The 23,510-nt window shown below is 50.7% G+C and overlaps 1 protein-coding gene across 1 annotated transcript; it reads right to left on the bottom strand.

The window, feature by feature from the left end:
• Positions 1-711: 711 nt before the first annotated feature.
• On the bottom strand, positions 712-22,232 carry CMBL (carboxymethylenebutenolidase homolog). The gene is made up of 6 exons (XM_082725183.1): positions 22,034-22,232; positions 10,317-10,550; positions 8,270-8,377; positions 3,954-4,096; positions 1,825-1,916; positions 712-1,324 (listed from the first exon to the last, which is right to left on the bottom strand). The coding sequence occupies exons 2-6, from the start codon at positions 10,529-10,531 to the stop codon at positions 1,145-1,147; spliced, it is 738 nt and encodes a 245-aa protein (XP_082581309.1). The 5' UTR covers positions 10,532-10,550; positions 22,034-22,232; the 3' UTR covers positions 712-1,144.
• Between the last annotated feature and the right edge of the window lie 1,278 nt (positions 22,233-23,510).

Below are 23,510 nucleotides of genomic sequence, written 5' to 3'. Positions count from 1 at the left end.
GGTCCCACCCTGAGCCCAGGAGCCAAGTGGAAAGGCCCTCCCCAGGGTCCCACCGGATGGAGGGCAGATCCTGGAGAGCCCAAGCCTGGGTGGGAGTGGAACAAGGTGGCCTTTCTGGATCTGCAGACTCAGAGGGGCCGGTGGGGTGACCGCCGTCCAGCCTAGGGTTCGTGGAAAGTCAGCAGGCCGCGGCAAGAGGGAAGAGCCTTTCCTTGCGCAGACTGGCTCTGTCCACAAACGGCTCTTCCCGGCCACGTGTGGCCGCTGAGCGCCTGGCACGGGGGCCGGGGCCCCCAAGGAGCTAAGCTGGTTCGTGGGATTTAATCTAAAGTAATTCAAATCTAAACACTGGAACTTGACCCTGCACCCCTTCCAAGTGATGCAGCTCCACGCCCTTGGCCTGGAAAATGCCGTTTTAGAAAAACACTTCCTAGGAGACAGTCACTGTAATCCATCAGTCTTTATTAGCTTTTAGAAAAAGCCACACATTCAAAAAGTAAATTTATTGGCTTGATGTAATTAGGTCAATGAAACCCTGTTTCAACTTCAGGATTTCTCACAGTGCAATGTGTGAACGTGATAGACCGATCCGTATTAGGACAGATAAATGCCCCATGAAGCTGGGCTTTGAATTGAGTTTATAGCTCACGTTCTTCACGGCTATACTGTGCCCATCATCTTAAAGGATGTACTTAATTAAAACACAAGAAGTCCACATCTGAGCTGTCAGCAGGTCCATAAACAGCCCTAAAAATTTTATTTATTTGACAGAGACAGACACGGCGAAAGGGAACACGAGCAAGAGGGAGAGGGAGAAGCAGGCTTCCCGCTGAGCAGGGAGCCCATGCCGGGCTCAATCCCAGGACCCCGGGATCATGACCCGAGCTGAAGACTGAGCCCCCTCAGGCACCCCAGCACCCTAGGTTCTTACAGTTAGGATATTACCCTATCAGTCAAATCCATTGTTTAGGGGCTTTTTTAACATGTTAAAAGTTAAATTATATCATGCATTAACAGAGGAAATAATGAGTTTCAGGATTCCCTGGTTCATATAAAGTGAAAATCAAATCAAATGATCCAAATATCCCAAAGCACGTTTCTGGGTGCAAGGAAGCTGTTTTGAGTAAGTTACGCTTGGCCACAGCTAAACATACTTGTGCAGCCACTCAAGTAAATTTCTTCTTGCCTCGTCAATATAGGGCTTGTCTTCCGCTGAACAATCTTCTCTCTTTCGATGCACAAAGCCATGGGTTTGCCCAGAAAATGTTTTAATTTGATATTCCACTTTGCAGTGTTTTTTCAACTTCTGGGTCAGCAAAGAGACCTGATAGACACAGGATTTCATGATAGTATGATTTTAAGTCCAGTCATCGCTTCCATTCCCCAAATCCTCCCTGACTGCTCAGAAAAGAAACTTAACATCAGTGCCTTCAGTTCTGTAGCTATTATGAATTTTTTACTTTTATACCTAACACGGTCCTTATAACCTCTGGCAAAGGAGAGGATTCCAAGCAATATAAAAATGATACAGTATCAGTTCTTTGAAACTATATGAATATCTTTGTTATACCATTCAATATATAACAAAATATTCAATATATTTAAGTAGAAATTATTTTAAATTTTTATTAATATAATGTATTAGTTATGAATAACGATTTCTAAATGACTGCTTTTGAACCAGTTTTCTTCTGCTTTTTTCTTATCAACAAACTGGGTTGAATATACCCACCTTTTTTTTTTTTTAAAGTAAACCCCCCATGATGTGAGGCTCATACTTATGACCCAAGGTCAAGAGTTGCAAGAGGAAAGATGCCAACTTACTTGCTCAAGGGGAATCACAGCATCATTTTCAGCGAAAATGAACAACGTGGGGTTCTTTAAACTGTGCACGTCTTCAGAGTCCTTGACGATGCCTGGAAGATGGGGACAGACACGTGGGGTAGGATTTCCGAACATGGGCCTCAGAAACCTCTGTGGGTCTGGTTTGATGTTTCAAAGTAAAATATGTGCTTTGAGGGTTCAGTTTACTTTCTTTTTAGTAATTCCACAGAAGTGGCCTGGCCTATGAAATCAGTCTCAAAGAGAAACTTACCTAGCTAGACCTTCCTGCTCTCTGCTTCATGAGAAGTCAGGCCAGAAATAGTGGAATTAGACCTTGCTGTCTGCTTGGCCTGCCCAGAGGCAGGAGCAGCCTGAAAAACGCCCCCTTGTGCGACGATGCCTTCCTTTACAAACAGGGGACGGACTTTCAAATCTGGACCATCCGGCCTCTCCTGTTCTAGAAGTCTCTCCCAATCCACAGAAGCCCCACAGCGTCCGACCTCAGTTTGCCAAGTGGCTTCACACATAAGGTGGGGCGGCTGTTCCCCAGGCTGTTGGTGCTCCGACCAGACCACGGTTGTGACGTCACGGGTATGACATCACAGGTGTGGAACCCGGTCCTTTCATCCTTTGTTTCAGAATTTTAGCGCACATTTGGTCCAAAGCCTGTTCTGCCCCGGGCATTCAGACCCCAGCCGGGGCTCTGCCCACGATCTGTCTGTGATCCGAAGCCATTTTAAGGCAACTAGTGTTAAAGGAAATTATTCTGACATTGTGAAGGAAGTTTTATTCAAGAAGGACCACCAGAATGAGGTCTGGCTATAGGAGAGAGAGATCGCTCAACCCGAAAACCAGGACAACTGGGGATTTAGCGCCAAGGAGCAGGGCGCGGGGGCAGCGGGTGGAAAAGGACTAAGAGCAAGCATCAGAGTGAGACGGGTTCTGGCCGGAGGACGTGACAGAATTCCGGCTCCCGCGATCCCGGGGGTGGGGGGTGAGGAATGTGGTCGGACATCCAAAGTTGGGGGGTTCTCACTAGGCTGCCCCAATGGGCCAAGGACAGAGCCCAGTCGGGGCCCCCCCAGAAAGAGGACTCACAGAGGAGCCTGGCTCGGGTGTGGTCGGGGTCGGGACAGGGTCCCAGTCAGTAGGAAGAAGAAACAAGGGGCATCTCCTGCTCCCATGTCTGGTCGGCAGCACAGCCAAGCCAAGCAGCCCAGAGGGCTTCCCCTCCCCTGTAGCCCCTCTCGAGGAGGCAGGGCGCCACAGGAGGGCTGGCCACGCTCCACAGAGGTGCTGACCCCTCTGTTAAGGCCACCATGCATCGCCGGACAGCCAAGGTTCGATGCTCCTGAGTCCTGCCGAGGCCCTCAACTCGCGCAGCGCGCACCAGCGGCCACAAGGGGGAGCCGGCGAGGCGTCCACGCGGGAGAGCCTTCGTTTCGCACAAGGGGACGGTCATCCCCGCTGTGCCCACAGCCAAGTGACAACGTATTCTCTTCGGTGTAAGTCAGTATATTTAAAGGATTTTTTTTTTATGCTAAAAGTAAGCAAAATCACCACAGCGAACACCCACTGATCCAGATAGGAACCCTCGGTCCGTAACTGTAGGACATACGATCATGAAAGAAAACCAGATTCCCTTCTGTCTTTCTTCTTTTCTTTCTTTTCACGTGTCTAAGGGCCGCTCCTCCCGCGGGTCCCAGTACGCCACGCCCCCGCGCACGCGCGCTCCCGCTTCGTTGCCATGGCAGCGGCGGCCCGTCCCGCCGCAGCGCCTCGGCGCCGCCGCACGGCCCTCCCCTCCCCTCCCCTCCTTCCTCAGCCCGCGCCGCGCCCCCGGACCCTCCCGCTCGGGACGGCGGCTCACGGGGTCCCTCAGAAGGAACGCGGCCGGAGAGCCACCACGATCCCGGAGACACACGTGACCCCCGTCGCCCTCGGGCTCGGGGACGGTCCCGACCGCACAGCGCGGGGACCGGGGCTCCGGGTCCCGGGGACAACTCGGCCTCCGGCACCCCCCAGCCGGCCCTCCCCTCTCAGGGCTGCAGAGCCGGGCCCCTGCGGACGCGCCGCCCCTCCCCCAGGCCTCCCGCTTCCACCGCGTCGGGCGCGCCAGGCGGATTTACCGTAGACGGACACGCCCGCCCGGAGCCCGGGGTACGTCATCATCACGTGGTGCGCGGCCACGCCCCCCCAGCAGAATCCCACGACGCCGACGCGCCGCGCGCCGCACTGGCGCTGCAGGTAGGTCAGCACGGCGTCCAGCTCCCTAGAACGGAAAGTTCGGGCGTCAGGGGCGCCGGGGCCGCTCGGTCGGCGGAGCGTCCGCCTCCGGCTCGGGTCGCGACCCTGGAGGCCGGGATCGAGCCCCGCACCGGCTGCCCCTCGGCGGGGAGCCCGCTCCTCCCTCTGCCCCTCCACCCCCCCGCTCGCCCTCCCGAAGAAAATCCTACGAAAAGCGAAGAAAGGCGGCCAGCGGCCCCTTGTAGGTGGGCTCTGGGGAGCCAGCCTCGGAGCCGCGGTCGCCGGGGCGGGGAACCACCGCACGAGGGGCGCGGACTCCGGCCCGGAGACGGGCGAGCCCCGGGCTGCGGCGTGCGGCGGGGGCAGAGCTGGTGACGCGGTCGATGCCGCTGCTCTGCGGGCGCGCGGGCCGCGCGTGTTCCCGCCGCCGAAAAGAAGGTAACCCTGGGACAGGACGGCGGCGCTGCCAGAGGCTAGGGTGGCAGTCATTTTGCAACATATAAACGTGTCGAATCAACACTGCACGCCTTACACTTACACAGCATTATGGGTCAATTATATCTCAGTAAGGCGGGGGCAGGGGGCGGGCAAAAGACAACCGAGAGGCATTTTGTGAGCGCCCCGTCTCTCGCCCCCTCCCCCCCGCGCAGGGGGCGAGCGCGGGACAGCAGGTGCTCGGCCCCTGGGCAGTCACGGGGCTTCCGCAGCAGCTCTGCCTCCGCGGTCTGCGATTCTTGCAGTTGGAGCTCTGTCCTCCCCCGCGGCTGCCGCAGTGATGCACATCGCCCCACGGGTCTCCCCAGGTCTCTCCACCAAGCACAAGCCTCCTCCAACCACCGGACAGAGCGGCGGGCGGGCTCCTTGCACACCACAAATCACACCAGCCCACAGCCCAGGTGAAAGCTGAGCCCTGACCTTCCACAGCCTCCCAGTAAAGGCCAGAGGCCAAAGCACAATGTCCTAAGACCTGATCCCAAGATCCACCCCCGCACGGAGCAGCCCAGCCTGCTCGCCTCTGGCAGACACGAGCCCCCAGCCGGGCAGCTCCCCAAACTTCACTCCCGCAGCTAACACCCCGACTCAGGACCGCCGGTCTCCTCCTGTGCCCAAAGAGCAGAGCAGGACTTGGAAAGTTGCCAGCACGATGTAAGCCAGAAGAACACCAGGAGTGGCCCTGTCTTTGCAAATGGTTTATTTGCAAATTGCTTGTTGAGAACTCCGTGTATTTTCAGCTAGAAGCAAACGGAGCGGAGGTTGAGGAACCTCCCAAACCGAGGTTTAGTGCCAGCCAGAAAGTTCTGGTTTGATCGGATAAGGAAGAAATGCTACAGCTTAAAAAAGAGAGAGCAAGCCATTCTCTTGCACTTCCTCTCCCTTTTGATCATAGCATATCCTGGAGCACCTTTAAATAAATGGATTCTAGTGCTAAGTACAGGGCACTTACAGTCCTCATGTGAACGGTAATTAAGTAATTCCGCAAAATAACATGGAAAGAGCAATAGTTCTTGACATTTGGGGTTTTAATTTTTCCTCGGATGCTTTGATCTCAAGAGTAACTGCCTTAATTGGAGACAAGGAGGAAGAGGTCACTTCTATAAAAACACGAGCTCGTGTGAACATGTCTTGGCTGGTGCTACTCTGCACGTGTTCCCTACTTTTCTGGAAGCACCAGGGTTCAGCTTTGGATGAAGCTCTCCTCCCACCCGCCAGTGCTTGGTTCATACACCTTGGGGGATTCTGCACTAGGTTCCAGTTGTGAAGTGTGTGGTGCAGGCTGACCGGCAGAAAGCATAGCCATTTCCTGGCCACAGTGACTCATTCCAGGACAGACCTATGACTGAGCGATAGCCATTAGGGCAAAATGTGAATTTTGCTGGGTTGCTGGAAAAGGGACCGATGGAAGGCTGGAGCTGCTGCAGCCATCTTGTCACCCAGAGGCAAGAGCTGCCTGAGAATGGAGCCAGTAATACAATCAACCTAGTAGAGAAATTTTGGAAGGCAAGCCCCAGAGATAGTTTCTGTACTAGGAACCAACCTCTGCTTCAAGCCAGAAACTACCTCTTTTCAGCTCTATAAACCAATAAACCCCATGACTGCTTAAGCAGTAAGCATTCAAGATGGGTTTTATGTTAAGAACACACTTGACCAGATACAAGGATTTCAGTCTCCTTTCAAAGTGAGTGTTTCTCTCTCTTTCTCTCTCCCCGCCCCACCTTTTGTTTTGTTTTGTTTTGTTTTGCTTTGCTTTGTTTTTTGAGAGAGCACACAGGGCAGGGAGAGGGGTAGGGCAGAGGAAGAGGGGGAGAGAGAGAATATCAAGCAAGCACGGAGCCCAACATGGGGCTTGATCTCACAATCCTGAGATCATGACCTGAGCTGAAATCAAGAGTCACACGTTTAACCGACTGAACCTCCCAGATGCCCCAGTGTTTCTCTGCCTCATTTTTAAATGCATTAAACATTTTAAATGTTTAAAATGCATGGCTCTCCTTTTCCCCAGTGGAACAGTGCCGCTGGGCTGCTCCAACATCTGCCAGAAACTATCACTCTGCTTTGTGCTCACAATTGGCAGGCAGACCCCTGCCCCAGTTTTTCCTCAGAAAGTCACAAAAGGTCCTAACTATTCTCCCCGACCCCGGCCCCCCATGGAAAGATGAATTCCACAGTCGCATCCCGGTCTCTGTGGTTCTCTTGTGGTTCTACTTCTAATTTTTCTCTCTACATCTGGCTTCATTTTGGTTTTCTTGGCGTTGCAGGTTAGGGGTGCAGGTCTCCTGGGAGGGACTAGGAAGAGGTTAAGTGTGCGGGAGGCTTCTCCCCAGGAATCTCGGGGCCAACGCTGAGGAAGAAGAGGGAAGGGCACAGAGCCAGGCAGGGGGAGCAGCCGGCTGTGACAGTCTCCACCAGCTCCTCAGGGAGGCTTGGAGCCGAGGTGGCCGCTGAGGGTCCCCTTGACTTGAGGCGAAGGAGCCAGGCTACACAGCCCTGCAGGAAGACTCCTCAGGATGGGACAGAGGAAGACAAGGCAGCTGATGTCCCAGAGATAGTCCCCCGGACCACTGCTGCGCTGGTCTCCCGCCCGTAAGCTTGGCCATGCCGGGAGCTCCCAGTGCAGCCCGCAGCACAGGCCCTGCAAGAAGGGGTTCCCAGTGAGTGTGGGGCATGAAAATGGGGCTGAGAAGCCAGGTAGGGGCACTCAGCAGGGCCCCAGGCCCTTTTGGGCTAGGGGCAGAGGTCTGCCTGGGGTCCACCAGCCCTGAGTGCAGTTCTTGAAGGGCATTCTGGTGGGGGAAGGAACAGAAAGTTCCAGGGACCGCATGCCCATGGGCAGGGCCCCACATTCTTAGCAGTTTCCCCAACCTCAGCTGGGGGAGCAGCTTATCAAACACAAGGCTCATGTCCGGTGACAGGGAAGGAGGGTTCAGATGGCCAAGGTGATTTGGGCTGGTGTTGGGGGAACCTCCTTTGCCCTGGGCTCACACTGACTTGTTCAGGAGAAGCCTTCCTGGTCCTTTACCCCTGCACACTTAGCCCAGACAGAAAGAGCTGTCTGGACGGCAGCTAAGCACACTGTTCCTGGCTTCTGGGCCACAGGAGCTAATTCAATAAAAAGCTGAAATCCTGGGGGGATCCCCTTCTTTTACTTCTCACTGCTCCCTGGACCCTGACAAGATGGCAGTCCTGGTCTAATGGGCCTGGTGTCAAGACCTGAAGTCTCTCAGAGGGGGACGTGGGGGGTCAGGTCTAGGCTGGGGGAGGGGCAGCCCTTTGGGTTTCCTGTCAGCTGAGCCCTAGTGGGCAAGCCCCTGACCCACTGCCTCGACTGGTTCTGCAGCCTGGACAGGAAGGAAGGAGTGTTGACCCTATGCACCTCAAAAGCACCCTTGTCAAGGGAAATCCGGCCACCACAAAGTGGTCCTTCCCCAACGTTCCCTTGGCATGAGCGCCACAAAGTCGCTCAGAGAGGGAAGCAGAGAGCCTGCTGGCGTCCCGCCTTCCAGGCCACACACAGGCTCCATGAAAGCCGGTTTCCTTAGGCATTAGCAGTGGCCCTGGAAGCCCCACAGGAGGGAGGGTGGGGGGTGTCTGAATAGTGAAGCCGAACCCGCTTCTCCCTGCGGCCTCCGCTCTCCCAGGGGTCCTGGGATGAGAGCAGGGGCGGGGGGTGGAGGGGGCACAAACATGGACGATAACTTACTTATCGATCTTCCTGGCATCTCTTGTCTTCAACCACTCCGGGAAGGTGGACCAGTCCCCAGACGGGTGCCATGGCTCCTGACCTACGAAGAAGTCCGGGACGATGGTCCTGTCAAACAGGGACATTCATTGCTCTTCATTTTGGAGCTACTGGGCTTTGTTGACATTCATGAAGAAGCCTGTTACATTGGTGATTCTGATTCACAGTGGGAACCACGAAGGCCAAGTGTGATTGCATCAGAGAGGCCAGCGGGCGCCAGGCCAGACCACCAGGGATTTCACAACTGTAGGTGCACGGCCCCTGCCAGCCTCCTCAGAGCCCAGCCCATCTGAAATGACAAGGCGATCCTGCAGGCACAGTCCCCATGGGACTGATGACCCAGGAAGGAGCCTGAGAGGCCCCTCCCCCCACCCCGGGAGGAGCCACCTGGCTCAGCTGGCCTCCTGCGTTAGTCCCAGGTCAGAGGGTACACCCGGGTCGCGCGTCCAGTCACGGTGACCAAGCAATTTTCCCCCCAGGATGCCGACAGGGCACAACCTCCTGCTTAGAGGGAAAGGTCTCCTGCAGGTTCTAAAACAGGCGGCAGAGAGAAAACAAGCCAGTTCCCCTGAGTCCGTGTCCCTCCTCCATGATGTCAACCACCCCCACCCCCACCGCCCCAAGGCTGGGTCCACACGGCACAGGCCCGAGACTCGCTTCCCAGAAAAAAGGAAGTGGCCACAGATGGAGGAACCCGGCTCTTCCTGCCAGGGTGGAAGGAATCCTGGAATCTGGGTCAGAAGAACCCAACCAAGTTCAAGCCCCAGTACCGTGCCCGCCCATGCCGTGACCTTAATAAGTCACTTTTAGCCTCATTTTCTCCGTCTGATGAACAGACGGCCCTGGCCAACCTTGGCGGGTTATTCTGATGGCAAAGGGAGTTGGATAAATGGGAGAGCTCTGTAAGTCACGGGCGCCTTTGCTTATCGTGTGGGTTCCGTCTCCAGCTAAGGACCCACCGTAGGACAATGGAAGCCACCACGCCGGGGCCCAGCCTGCAGGTCACTGGGAGGATAAAAGACCTATCCCTGCAACGCCCTCCACATGGGGTCCGTCCAGCCCAGCCTCGGGAAAACCAGGGTTGGCTACGGTGCTTCTCACTGGGTTTGCCCCTAGTAAGTCACGTAGCCTCCTGTTCCAGACATCTGGGGGCATGAAAAAGTGAAAACTCAAGCACAGACCCTCTTTGCCATCCGCACTAACGCTGAGTCACACAACAGTGGGCGTGTGACCTTCAAATCGATTTCTCTGGTAGGAAAACAAGGTCGCTGCACACTGGATTTGCAGCTTTCTGAGAAAGGAAATCGCGGTGTGCCCCCTCGTGGCTGGTGGGCATGGGCTGGCTGAGGCTGGAGGGAAGGACCGGCCCCTCTCCTCCGTGTTTACGGACGCTGTGCCAGGACCCGGCGTGATGGGAAGCATACAGGTGTGTTCTCAATACTCAATCCGGCAAAGGCCTAACCTTCAGGAGAGGGGTGAGGTCTCACAGCACCTTCTGGAACCTCTGGGAACTCAGACAGGACCCTGATCGCTTGTGTTTAGCGTGTGTTTAGGCTAACCGTGGGTGCCCTGCTTGTAAAATCTGACCCGACTGAGACGTGTCCAAGGCCAAGGAGCAGATCCATTACAGAGCCAGCAAGGGAGGCCGGCCCCAGGTGCCCTGTACCTGCCCAGGCAGGCCCCGAAACCAGCAGTAACTCCATCGGAGTCCAAGGGGTCTACAGGCCCAGGCAGGGCAAGGAGGAGCCAAAGCCCCGTGGGGGTGGGGGTGGGGGGCCACCAGGGGTCTGGGTGCAATGGCAGCCTCTGGACGCCAGGTGGTGGTGGTCAGCTCACTTGACATTCCCCATTTGGGGGGGGTGGGGAGCACCATGAGATGAGGAAGTAGTAACCTAACTTAGAATGCAGGTGGGGCTCTTTGGCTTTGGTTTTGTTTTCCCTGAAGGTACCATAACAGAGCACAGAAATCTCCAGGAATTTAAGGAAAAGAACAGAACTTCCTACGTACGTGTATCCATTTCCTGCGATCAGGTCAGCCATGTATCTGGTGTTGGGCAACTGCCAGCCAAATATATCTTGAATGACGATCACGGCCTTGTCCGTGTGGAAGGGGGGCTTGGTCACGTAAGCCTTGATGTGCTCGACTTGAACTTCCTGTCCCATCCCTCCATACTCTAGCCTGTGCCCAATGTCACACGGGCAAGGGTGAGCCTCATTAGCCATTGCGGAGATTGAAGGTGGGCTACAGAGAGAGAGAGAAACATGCATCATGTTCTGAATGGTGCAAATCCAAAGATGATAAACAGTAAGTAAACTTAAAATCAAGAGTTTTAGAAAAGAATTCATTTTAACTATTTGCATCGTGTATTTAATGGAGGAAATCGCTGGTAGCTTGTGATTCTGAGAGGGGCTAACAAATCCATTCCTCTTACAAACACTAGAAATACCAGAGGGAATGTAACCAACAGATAAAAATGTAAATGGTGGAGCCCAAAAAGGGAACAATCCCCAGCCAGATTGGACAGGAGACTTGAAGCCAGGGTCATGGTGGCAACGAGCAGATACTGAGTGAGCCCGGCGATCCTGGGGAGAAGGCTAGACCCAGGAACAAGCACTAATACCCCCTGAGATGGGGATTTGTGACTGAGACCCCAGGCAGTGTCGGAGCCCCCAAGGTTTATATTTATTGAGGAAAATAAAAACAAACCAAATAAATAAATAAATAAAACTCCACCAACAAGGACTAGGACAAAGGTTAGAAAGCCCAGGGAGGGAAAAAAGAAACCAATCTCCCGAAATTTCCCCTCTCCCTTCAAAGTAGGAATCCGTTGGTGGTGCAATGAACTAAACAAGTGACCCGGGACAGCGAGATCCCTGGGCACCCGGCAGAAGCGAATGCAAACCTCCTTAGCGCCAGACTTCCACAGTCCAAGACAAAAGGCGCTACCCTGAAGACGGTCAGCAAAGGGGACAGCCTCAGGGTGGCTGGGCTCTGGACACCATGTGCCGGGAGAGCCGACTGGTTTTGTTGGTAGATGGCATGGCGGAGGAGGAGGATCAGGCAAAGAGGAGTCGGGGACGATGAGAGTTTTTTGCCGGAGCAACTGGAAAAAGGTAGCGTGTCTTTCAACAAGAAGGGGGAAAGCAGGTTTGAGGAGATCGGGTCTTAAAAGTGGGGTGGTAAGTGGGAACCCTCTGTTGGACAAGCTGAGTGGCAGCTCCTAACAAGAAGATCAGGGCAGGGGCCCAAGCAGAAACGACAAGCTTGAAAGAGTCAGCAGTCCCCAGCCCAGCCCAGCCTCTTTTTTTTTTTTTTCCAGATTCCATACACATGAATTTGCCTCGTTGCAAAATTTACTGCAACTCCAAAATTAGTATCTGTCATGCTTTCGCCATCATCCACAGACTTCCGTAGAGCAGTGGCAGATCTGAGTCACTGACACGCACGGTCCCTGCCAAGGTCGAACGAGACAACGCTCTCCCTCCTCACTCAGCCCCACTGCACACAAGGATCCACTCGCTTCCTGCTGGGTCCCACTGCTCCCGCATTTTGCACTTTCAATGGCGACTTCATTGTTTCTGAACAGACTCCAGGCGTAGTGCTGAAGAGCCCTCTCGTGATCCTAAGGGCTCCATATGCCCCCGAAGACGGTAGACAAACCTAGCTCAAACAGCCGCTGATGGCAGGTTCAATGTCAATGAATCAACTCCATTATTAAGTAAGGCGTCTCTCCTCAGAAACACATAAAATGGGGTGACCCATTGACCAATGCACAGAAATGGGACCCGAGGCTCAGAGCGGTGGTTCAGGATTTGCTAGTCTGCTATCCACCTGACTTGATCGACTCTGACTACGTTTGGCCCTCAACGCGGGTTTTAACTTCACGGGTCCACGTACATGTGGCTTTTTTTTCCATAAATACACTCTAGGACCATAAATGTATGTTCTCTTTTTTATAACTTTCTCAACATTTTCTTTTCTCTAGCTTACTTCATGGCAGGAATACAGTATTTAACACATATTAACATGCAAACCATGTGTCAATCATCTGTCTATGGTACCGGCAAGGCTTCTGGTCAACAGTAGGCTATTAGGATTACGTTTTGAGGAGTCAAAAGTTCTAGGCAGATCCCTGACTGCCCAGCGGTCAGCACTCCCAGCCCTGGTGTTGTCCAACTGGAGTAAAAAACAAGAGGATCAGCTGCACATTATGTTTCAAACCTTGAGAATGAATGACATCGGGAAGGGAACCTGTTAGAGAACACCGTTTTCTTGACCCTTGGCGTAAAGCAGCATTCCTTACACTAGACCCAAAAAACACAAACCAGAAAGAAAAGGGTTAATAAAGTTCACGAAGTGTGTATTGGGCTGCTCGAGCTTCTATAACAAAATAGCACAGGCAGGGCAGCTGACATGACAGAAAGGTATTTCTCCCCACTCCAGAGGCTGGACGTCCCAGATCGGGATGCCCGCAGGCTCGATGCTGAGAAGGACTCTCCTCTCCACTCGTGACAGCCACCTTCTTGCTGTGTCCTCACAGGCACCCACAGAGACAACACACTTTCTGGCCTCTTCTTACAAGAGCACTAATCCCATCCTGGGGCCCCATGCTCGCGACCTCCTCTAAACAGAATCACCAAAGGCCCCGCCTCCAAATACCAACAGGTTGGGGGTTACAGCTCCCACCTATGAACTTAGCGGGGGACACAAGTTCGTGCACAGCAGTGGCCAACTGTAGAATCCACTCGTAAGACAACTGGGGGAACCGAATTGACTGAATATTTGATGGCACTGAGCATTACTGTTATTGTGGGGGGGACAATACTATCACAGAGATGCTTTGTGTGTGTGTGCGCGCGTGTGTATACAATCCTTAACCTTTTACAGCTACATGCCAATGTATATACAGACAAAAAAACTACATGTCTGGAATATGCTTCAAAATAGTCCAGGGGTGGTAAAGGTGGGGAAGAGTTGTTATTATTTGAGATATCATTCTCAAAGCAAAAGATTTAATATCTAGATAAGATATAGGAAGAATTTTGGGGGCACCTGGGTGGCTCAGTTGGTTAAGCATCTGCCTTCAGCTCAGGTCATGATCCCAGGATCCTAGGATTGAGCCCCATGTCAGGCTCCCTGCTCAGCAGGGAGTCGGCTTCTTCCTCTCTCTCTGCCTCCCAATCCCCTTGCCTGTGTGTGTGTGCTCTCTCTCTCGCTCGCTCGCTCGCTCTCAAATAAATAAAATCTTTTTAAAATTTTTTTAAAAGGGGGCGCCTGGGTGGCTCAGTGGGTTAAGCCGCTGCCTTCAGCTCAGGTCATGATCTCAGGGTCCTGGGATCGAGTCCTGCATCAGGCTCTCTGCTTGGCAGGGAGCCTGCTTCCCTCTCTCTCTCTGCCTGCCTGTCTCCATCTACTTGTGATCTCTCAGTCAAATAAATAAAATCTTTAAAAATAAATAAAATAAAAAATAATTTTTTTTTTAAAAGGAAGAATTCTTTGGGCACCTCGGTGGCTTAGTTGTTAAGCATCTGCCTTCAGCTCAGGTCATGATCCCAGGGTCCTGGGATCGAGCCCTACATCGGGCTCCCTGTTTGGCAGGAAGCCTGCTTCTCCCTCTCCCACTCCCTCTGCTTCTGTTCCCTCTCATGGTCTCTCTCTGTGTCAAAGAAATATACAAAATCTTTAAAAAAATAAGAGTAGGGGCGCCTGGGTGGCTCAGTGGGTTAAAGCCTCTGGCTTCGGCTCAGGTCATGATCTCAGGTCCTGGGATCGAGCCCCACATCAGGCTCTCTGCTCAGCAGGGAGCCTGCTTCCTCCTCTCTCTCTGCCTGCCTCTCTGCCCGCTTATGATCTCTCTCTCTGTATCAAATAAATAAAATCTTTTAAAAAAATAAATAAAAAATAAGAGTAAATAAAAAGGAAGAATTCTTACAAATCAACAAGAAAAAGACAACCCAAGAGAAAAATGCTCCAAAGATAGGAACAGGCAACACACAAACGGGTACATGTGAATGGCACATAGACATATGAAAAGATATCCAACCTCACTGGTATCTAAGAAATCGTACTATTTTGTACATGACACAGATACTATTTTGCACCTTGCAGATTGGGAAATGTCTGTTAGCACCAAGAGCCGTTACGCACGCGGGGAAAAGGGAGGGAACACAAACAGATACAGACTCTGGAAAGTACTCTGACAAGGTCTAGTAAAGTCAAAGATGCAGACACCCTGCAACCCAGAAATCCCACAACTGGGTGTGGGATTTCTATTCCCTAGAAAAATTTAAACCTCTGTGTGCATGCAAGCACACACACACACACACACACTCATGCCCATATGTGGTGACTATGGAAAAAGATGCTTTTAGTGGCACAGATGTGATGACGGTAACAGGAAGCAATCTGACTTTCAGGAGAAGAGGATAAACTGTGATGTATCCGTTGTTGTGGGTTGACTTATGTCCCCAGAAAGACATGTTCAAGTCCTAACTCCCAGAATCTATAAATGTGCCCTTACTTGGAAACAGGATCTTTGCAGAAGTAATCAAGTCAAGGTGCGGTGTCTGGGTGGCTCAATCAGCTAAGGGTCTGACTCTCTTGATTTCGGCTCAGGTCCTGGGATCAGGCCCATCAGGTTCCACGCTCAGCAGGGAGTCTGCTTGAAACTCCCTCCCTCTCCCTCTGCCCTTCCCCCCTCAAATAAATAAATCTTAAATTAAAAAAAAAAAAGTTAACATGAGTTCACCCTGGATGAGAGTGGCCACTACCTCAGCAGCTAGTATCCTTGTATGAAGAGGGAAATTCAGATACAGAGACACAGGGGAGGAAGGCCCCATGAAGACACAGGCAGAGACTAGAGGGAGGCTACTACAAGCCAAGGAACACGGGGCAGTGCTAGCAACCATCAGAAACGAGAGGAGAAGCAAGGAAGGATTCCCCTCTGCAGGTTTCAGAGAAAGCAGGGCCCTGCTGACACCCTTGTTTCAGACTTCTGGCCCCCAGAACTGTAAGAATACACTTCTGTTGTCTTACGTCCCCCAGCTGTTTCCTATTTGTTACGGCAGCCACAGGAAACAAATACACTCAGAAACAAAGTACACATATACTTCCAATATGATACATCTTAGCAACATAATGCTAGATAAGACAATGGCCCTTTTGATGCTAAGTAAATACTAAAAAGAAAAATATTTCTTTTACTAATAAATATACTGTCATAAAAGTATAACGCATGGGAATAAACACACCACCATTAGACAGTGGTTTCTGGTAAGGGAGAGGGGGTGGAGACCACTGGCTTTAGCTGCATTTGTTACATTTTATTGCCTCAAAGTTCCAATTAAAGACAAAATGTTCACATTTTTTAAGCTTGGGTCATGTGACTATGGGTGCCTGTTAGACTCTTTCCTGCACCTCCCAGGATACTTTAGAAAGGAAATAACTAAATTTTAAAAGAAATACAAATTCAGAGCTAGTAGTTTAGGCAAAGAAAATCTGAAACTATTCCTCATGGTTTTGTTTTCACAAGCTCAGTTATAAAACTATTATTAGTAAGAGAGGTCACAACAATCCAGGACCAACAGACGCAAATCTTATGTCTAATGCACTCTTTGGGGACAGCTGGTTCCTTTGGCTGATTTCTTTCTTTCTTTTTTTTTTTTTTTTAAACTTAAATTCTGTTTAGTTGACATACGGTTTAGCATCAGTTCCAGGAGTGGAGATCAGTGGTTCATCATTTATACACAACACCCAGGGCTCATCACAACAAGCCCTCCATAACGCCCATCCCCCGCCCAGCCCGTCCCTCCCATCTTCCTCTAGCAACCCTCAGTTTGTTCTCCGCAGTTAAGACACTCTCCTGATTTGACTCCCTCTCTCTCAGCCCCCTCCCAAATAGTCATGTTTTGTTTCTTACAACTCCACATGAGTGAAATCATACAGTATTTGTCTTTCTATGATTGACGTATTTCACTTAGCATAATACACTCTAGCTCCTTCCACATCATTGCAAATGGCAAGATTTCATTCTTTTTGATGGCTGAGTAGTAGTCCATTGTGTGTGTGTGTGCGCACACGCGCATGAGTGTGTGTGTGCGCGCACACGTGCATGAGTGTATGTGTGTGTGCACATACATATATACCACTTCTTTATCCATTCATCGGTCGATGGACACTTGGAACTATTTCCATAGTTTGGCAACTGTTGATAATGCTTCCATAAACAGCAGGGGGTACGTACTCCTTTGAATGTGTATTTTAGAATACTTTGGCTAAATCCCTAGTAGTGCAATTGCTGGGTCGTAGGGTAGCTCTATTTTTAACTTTTTGAGAAACTGCCATACTGTTTTCCAGAGTGGCTGCCCCAGTTTGCATTCCCACCAACAGTGTGGGAGGGTTTCCCTTTCTCTGCATCCTCGCCAACACCTGTTGTCCCATGTTGTTAATTTTAGCCGTTCTGACAGGTGTGAGGTGGTATCTCATGGTGGTTTTGATTTGTATTTCCCTGATGATGAGAGATGTTGAGCATCTTTTCATGTGTCTGTTAGCCATCTGGATGTCCTCTTTGGAAAAATGTCTATTTATGTCTTCTGCCCATTTCTTAAGTGGATTATTTGTTTTCCGTGTGTTGAGTTTAATAAGTTCTTTATAGATTTTGGATACTAACCATTTATCGGATATGTCATTTGCAAATATCTTCTCCCATGCTATAGGCTGCCTTTTAGTTTTGTTGAGTTTCCTTTGCTGTGCAGAAGCTTTTTATCTTGATGAAGTCCCCATAGTTCATTTTTGCTTTTGTGTCCCTTGCCCCTGTTGACATGTCTAGGAGGAAACTGCTACAGCCAAGGTCAGAGAGGTTGCTGCCTCTATTCTCCTCTAGGATTTTGATAGTTTCCTGTCTCACATTTAGGTCTTTCACCCATTTTGAATTTATTTTGTGTGTGGTGTAAGAAAATGGTCCAGCTTCATTCTTCTGCATGTGGCTGTCCAATTTTCCCAACACCATTTGTTGAAGAGACTGTCTTTTTTCCATTGGACATTCTTTGTCCTGCTTTGTTGAAGATTAGTTGACCATAGAGTTGAGGCTCCATTGCTGGGCTCTCTATTCTGTTCCACTAATCTATGTGTCTGTTTTTGTGCCAGTACCAGGCTGTCTTGATGATTACATATTTGTAATGGAGCTTGAAGCCCAGACTCATGATGCACCCAGTTCTGCTTTTCTTTCTCAGGATTGCTTTGGCTCTCTGGGGTCTTTTTTGGTTCCATACAAATTTGGGGATTGCTTATCCTAGCTCTATAAAAAATGCTGGTGGTATTTTGTTAAGGATTGTATTAAAAGTGTAAATTGCTTTAGGTAATATAGACATTTTAAGAACATCTGCTCTTCCAATTCAAGAGCATGGAGTGTTTTTCCATTTCTTTAAGTCATCTTCCATTTGTTTTCTAAGTTTTTTTTTTTTTTTTTAAGATCTGATTTATTTGACAGAGATCACAAGTAGGCAGAGAGAGTGGGGAAACAGGCTCCCTGCCGAGCAGAGAGCCCCGCCCAATGCGGGGCTCCATCCCAGAACCCTGAGATCATGACCTGAGCCAAAGGCAGAGGCTTAACCCACTGAGCCACCCAGGTACCCCAACTTCCTAAGTATTTTATGATTTTTAGAGTATAGATCTTTCACCTCTTTGGTTAAGTTTATTCCTAAGTATCTTATGGGTTTGGTGCAGTTGTGAATGTGATCGATTCCTTGATTTCAGTTTCTGTGGCTTCATTATTGGTGTCCAAGAATGCAACAGATTTCTGTTTATCGATTTTATATCCTGCAATTTGCTGAATTCATATATCAGTTCTAGCAATGTTTTGGTGGAGTCTTTGGGTTTTCTACAGAGTATTATGTCATCTACAAATCCTGAAAGTTTGACTTCTTCCTTGACAATTTGCATGTCCTTAGGCTGATTTCTTACCTGACTTGTCCTATGGGGCTGCGGAGACCCAAAAATATCGTGGCCATTTCAAAGTGCCCTTGAGCCTAAATCTTTTTTCTTTATCTCTGATACCCACTTTCTAGAACGGAAGTTTATGGCCAGGAGAGCCACCATCTGGACTGATCTGCACAAAGGGGCCGTACCCAGGACAGGCTGGGTATGGAAAGCTTGACTCCAGCCAGACCCATCAATGGCACAACACCGGTCTGTGTTCTAGGTCAAGCAGATTTTCCAAGGACCTCTCTCCACTGTGGCTCCCAGGGAAAGAGCCTCAGGGCAGTTCTACTGACTGGAGGACACAATGTCTGGACATCCCTTTCAGGATTTTGGCTTTGCCCTGCCCCTCCCCAAAGGACACATTTGTTAAAGGAGACTTTTCAGAAAAAAATAAAAAGATGACTCTCATAAGTTTTGTTTTTTTTTTAATGAACACATTAAGGATTTTATTGTACTCATATAATAGGAGGGAATGAGGCAGCTGTGACAGCTCGTTGGAAGGGAGAAGGAAAGAGCACAAACGTATGCGGAATAAAGGCATCACGAAAGGAGAGAAGTCTGAGATCTCGAAAGGAGAGAAAACAGGTTTTTCCACAGGTGGGAGGAAGCCAACTGATCCTCCACCAGAGGTGACAGAAGTTACTAACTCACTGGTTACCAGCGACTTACAAAGAATCATGGTGGCACCAAGGGGCTAGAACCAGACAACCCAGAAGGGTGTGCCACCGGTGACAGAGGCTGTCCCCAAAAAACACAAAGTTTTTTCTGTGTGACATTCATCATGAGGTCGCTCACAGTGAGCAAAAGTTTTCCTCCTATTGGGGAAAATCCACAGGGATGGGACAGTGGGTCTGACACAGACGGTGGGAGCCTCATAAAATGTGTCAAGGAGGGCTTTTCTGGAGAACCTGGCTGGCGTGGTCCGTAGAGCATGCAAGTCTTGATCTCGGGGCTATGAGTTTGAGCCCCATGTCAGGTGCAGAAATTACTTTAAATCTTAAAAAATAATAATAATAATTAAACAGAAGAAGAAGGGCTCTTCTGTTTCATAGAAGGTGGGGTTGGCAGCACTCACTGGCCACCTCGAGATGGGATCTGTGGTCTCCAATAGTGAAGCTTCTGGAAGTCAGAACGCTCCTCATGGTACCAAGGATAACCAAGACGCGCCCCTGCAGAAGAGACCCTGACTGGCACCTTCTTTACGAGGCCACACTGGCTAGCAGCGCTAACATCTCACCATCCGCCCGTGACCTTCATGCAAGATGCAACAAGACTGTGAATGACCTCAAGGCCCGCTCTCCCAAAGTGACTTACGGTCCTTTCACCAAGCTCCTCTGAACTCTCCTCTCAAATAGACCCTGATTTGGGGGTTTCCGATGATGTCTCTGCCACGTTCCATTCCAGTAAGAATCTGTCTAAGTCAGCTTCACAGAATTCCTGACTCTTCAAATCTAATCTGGTTCCTCATCCTCCACAGCCCACACCCACACCCCTCCCCTAGGGTGAGGTCTGATCCCGCTGGCTTGTCTTTTGCAAGAACCCATTCAATTGGTTTTCCAGAACTCCCATCCCCTAGGATGCTTCCTTCCTCTTAGCCATTTTCCATCCACTGACCCCCGCTCCACTCTTTGGCTCTAAATTCCCACTTTTCTTTGTTATTTCCGGAGTTGAGCCCAATCTCTCTCCCCCACTGTAAAACCCCACTTTACTGGTCCCTAGCCCTATCCCAATGGTCCTGAGTAAGGTCTGCTTTCCATTCTTTACCAAATGCCATGAATGAATGATTTGTCCTCCCACACCCTACAGCCCTACTTCACATACCAAGGGTTTCTACGATATCACAAGTCAAGACCCACGGGGATCACTGGTGCCTGTCTGATCTGCCAATTCCCAGGGGCTGACATGTCCTGTCCTCTCTCCTAACTGGAACCTTTCTGAGGCATTCCTTTGCCCCCATATATCTCCATGCTTCCTGACTCCTCTCTTGAACCAGTTATAACATCTGCCTGGTTCCCCTTTTCATGAATGAAATAGAATCTTTTAAAATGTGCTCATTAAAAAAAAATTTTTTTTTTTTTTAAGTAATCTCTACACCCAACATGGAGCTCGAACTCACAACCCCGAGATTAAGAGTCTCACGCTCTACCAAGGGAGGCAGCCGGGTGTCCCAACACGGGCTCATTTTTATATCTGTATGAGAGTCACGATTTTACCTCTCGCTGAAAATTATCTTTTAACAACGCGATGGAACAACATTCCCTTTTTCTCACTGGAAGTCAAAAAGCAAGAAACAGGTGGTAAAGCCTGCTTTCCTGCTCTCATACCCTCAAGGATTTCAATAATTCGTAAGTCAGACTTCTCTATGCAATGACGTTCTCCAGCAGAAACAGAGAAAACAGATTTCGACGAGCAAAGGGAACAGGCGTCAATGGGACTCTAACCAGCAACGGTATCAAGGAATAAATCGCTAGAAGCTTCAGAGATTTGGAAACCATCAGCAAGCCAAACACAGGCTAAAAGGTACCAGGAAGGCAGTGGTGGAGGGAAGGCTCGGGGTTTTCCCGTACTGGGTAAACAAAGCAGAAACTTGCCTGGCCACTGATTCCCGATCTTGAAGCTGGGAAGGCTCAGCGGCTGCCCTACTTATGCGTCTACCCCCACGATGATCCTACAACCGCCAACAACTCCAGATATTTATTTGTCAGCAATCCTGCCTGTATTTTCCGGAGGGTCCGGGTCTAGGCAGCAAGCATTAGAAAGGCAGACGGATCAGCCCGCTGGCCTGCAAGCATGCCAGTCACGTGAGGCCTCTGGCCTTCTCTCAAGTTCTCCTGAGGCCTGGAGAGCCCTGCCCCCAGACACCTGCGGGGCTCACTTCTGACCACCTTCTTTTCCGTGGGCTTTGGAAACAACAGGTTGTGTTTGCCCCAGGCACAGCCAGCCCAGTCAAGGGACAGGCAGCCCTAGGGTCAGCCCTAGGGTCAGAATGCTTGCTTAAATGACTATCCTAAGGAATATAAATATTTTGCAGATTCCAAACTCCTGAGACGGAAAAGACCTCCAGGGCACAGACAAAGTGGTCACCTGCTAGTATGACCTCACAGGCCTCCAGTCAGCAGTGTCCACCTTCTCAGGAGATCCCTCCCCGAATTCTGCCCCTAAAAGCCCTCATTTGCAAGCCATCCAGGATTCTGAACTTCCGGGCATTGGATGCCTGCCCTCCCGGGTAGCGCCACTCCAATAAACCCGCTGGCTCTCTCCTCTGCAAAAGCTCGGTGTCCATTTTCACCGGCTTGCTGCCTATCTGGGGGGCAAACTCTCCCTTGGTTCGGCTACATTTTGATGCAGATGTGCTCATTCTCCCCGCAGGCTTATGCTGGGAAGAACCAGACAACCCAAGGTCCAACTGTAGGTCAGGAATTCCAGCGCATTCCGTGGCATGAAAGAAAGGCACCAGATAAATGGGAAAACTTAACACGAGTTTCCGTACTACAGTATGACTTCAACTACGCTTTTCAACCATGTGGCTAAACCACGCGGGACAACACACCAAGGCGGGCTGGCCAGGGCTGCTTTTCCGCGGTGACAAGGTACTATGCCGCTTTGGTACAAAGTCAGGTTTTGAACAAGGGCTTCGATCGGCTCGTGACCTGCGCGCACCGCGGACTCGCTCTACCTCCGGCAAACGCGCGCGCGAGAGAGCAGAGCGGGCTGCGCGCGTTCCTGGGCCCGCGCAGTGCACGTACCTGTCCGCCGCCCGGAGCCTGCGTTCTCCCCGCGCCGAGACGGCCCGCCGAGCCCGGGGACTGGCGGGGCGGGCGGGGCGGAGGCGCCTCCCGCCGGGACGGAAGTGGACGCGCTGACGGAGGGCGGCGGATCCCTGCGGGCCAGTGGCTGCCCCGGATTCCCAGCCTCCCGCCAAGGCCCGGCGGCAGGGAGGGAGGGGGAGGGGCGGGGGGAGGCCTGGAGGGCACGGGGCGGGTGGGGGAGGGGAGAAGGGCGGGGCGGGGAGCGGCGAAGGCAGGGAGGCGGGAGGCGGGAGGGAGCCCCGAAGCAGGAAGACGCCCCGCCCGTGAAATTTGCATGAGCGCCGGCCTCGTGGGACCTGTTGTGAGTCTGGATTAGGCCATTTTTTTTAAAATAAATTGTTACATAGTTCCATATTCATCGTTGTCCTCCACTTCATGCTTTGGTCCCCGAAAATCGTCATAACCGATTGCTTTGGATGCAAATGTTAAGAAAAGAGGAAGAAACGCGCATTAGGAAAATCAGTGACAGGGGCGAAAGGAGCAGCTTTCTGAAGCCACAAGAAGTTAATCCCAGGTCTTGGAACCCCAAAGGGAACCTCATTAATTTAGTTGCTTCTAATCGGAAAATGCATGAGTCCAGACTGAGGGTGACTTTTTCCTTCAGGGATCTTTCGTGCAGAGAGAAGGCAAATCAGTAAGATAGAAACACCGCGGCAGGAAGGTTTGTGAGGGCGACAGCTTGTTGTTCAAGGGTAATCGTCCGGCAAAGATAGAATCACGATGCTCGCACACGTGTGAAAATGACCCGTGTTAAAGATTTTACGCTCCTCATTCATTAATGAGGGATCCAGGCAGATGTTAGAACGAGTTCAGAGGCGCAGGGGTGGCTCAGTCAGTTAAACATGCGGCTCTTGATTTCAGCTCGGGTCGTGATCTTAGGGTTGTAAGATTAAGGCCCCCACCAGTTCCGCAAGCCTGGAGCCTGCTTGAGATTCTCTCTCCATCTGCCCCTCCCCGGACTCACATGCACTCTCTCTTTGTCTCTCAGATAAATAAATAAATAAATAAAATCTTTTAAAAAAATGTTTTTAAAAGAACAGCTCAAAAGAAAAACCCCAAAAAATCATACATTTACGTTTATAAAGAGTAAAAAATTGTTGAAAGTGTAGAAGGAGGCAAACTGGCTTTCTTCCAGGGGATGGGAAAGGAGAGCGGGTGATACAGGACCGTCTCAGTGTCTGCCATTTACGTGCAACTTACACAATTGTCAGGCGTCTCCAAGACATTGAAAGATGAGAATCAGCCTGGAAAACATCTTCTAGACAAGCCTAGTTTTCCATCAATGCACAAAATTGTTCCTATAAGACTGTTTTGAAGCACTTTCCAGCATCTTGGAAGTACCATTGACATAGAAAGACCAGATATGACTAATGACACGTCATTTTTCTTTATTTGCTAATAATTTGGCTCCCTA

Source organism: Mustela nivalis (assembly GCF_964662115.1).
Source record: "Mustela nivalis genome assembly, chromosome: 3".
NCBI lineage: Eukaryota > Metazoa > Chordata > Mammalia > Carnivora > Mustelidae > Mustela > Mustela nivalis.
This window is presented reverse-complemented; position numbering and strand designations above follow the sequence as displayed.

Excerpts from the sequence above, each read along its gene's own strand:
- CMBL (XM_082725183.1), bottom strand. The coding sequence starts at position 10,531 with ATGGCTAATGAGGCTCACCCTTGCCCGTGTGACATTGGGCACAGGCTA. Across the intron at positions 8,378-10,316 it reads ATCGCAGGAAATGGATACAC|GACCATCGTCCCGGACTTCT; the intron begins GTACGTAGGAAG and ends CCTGTTTGACAG. Across the intron at positions 1,917-3,953 it reads GGCGGGCGTGTCCGTCTACG|GCATCGTCAAGGACTCTGAA; the intron begins GTAAATCCGCCT and ends CCCATCTTCCAG.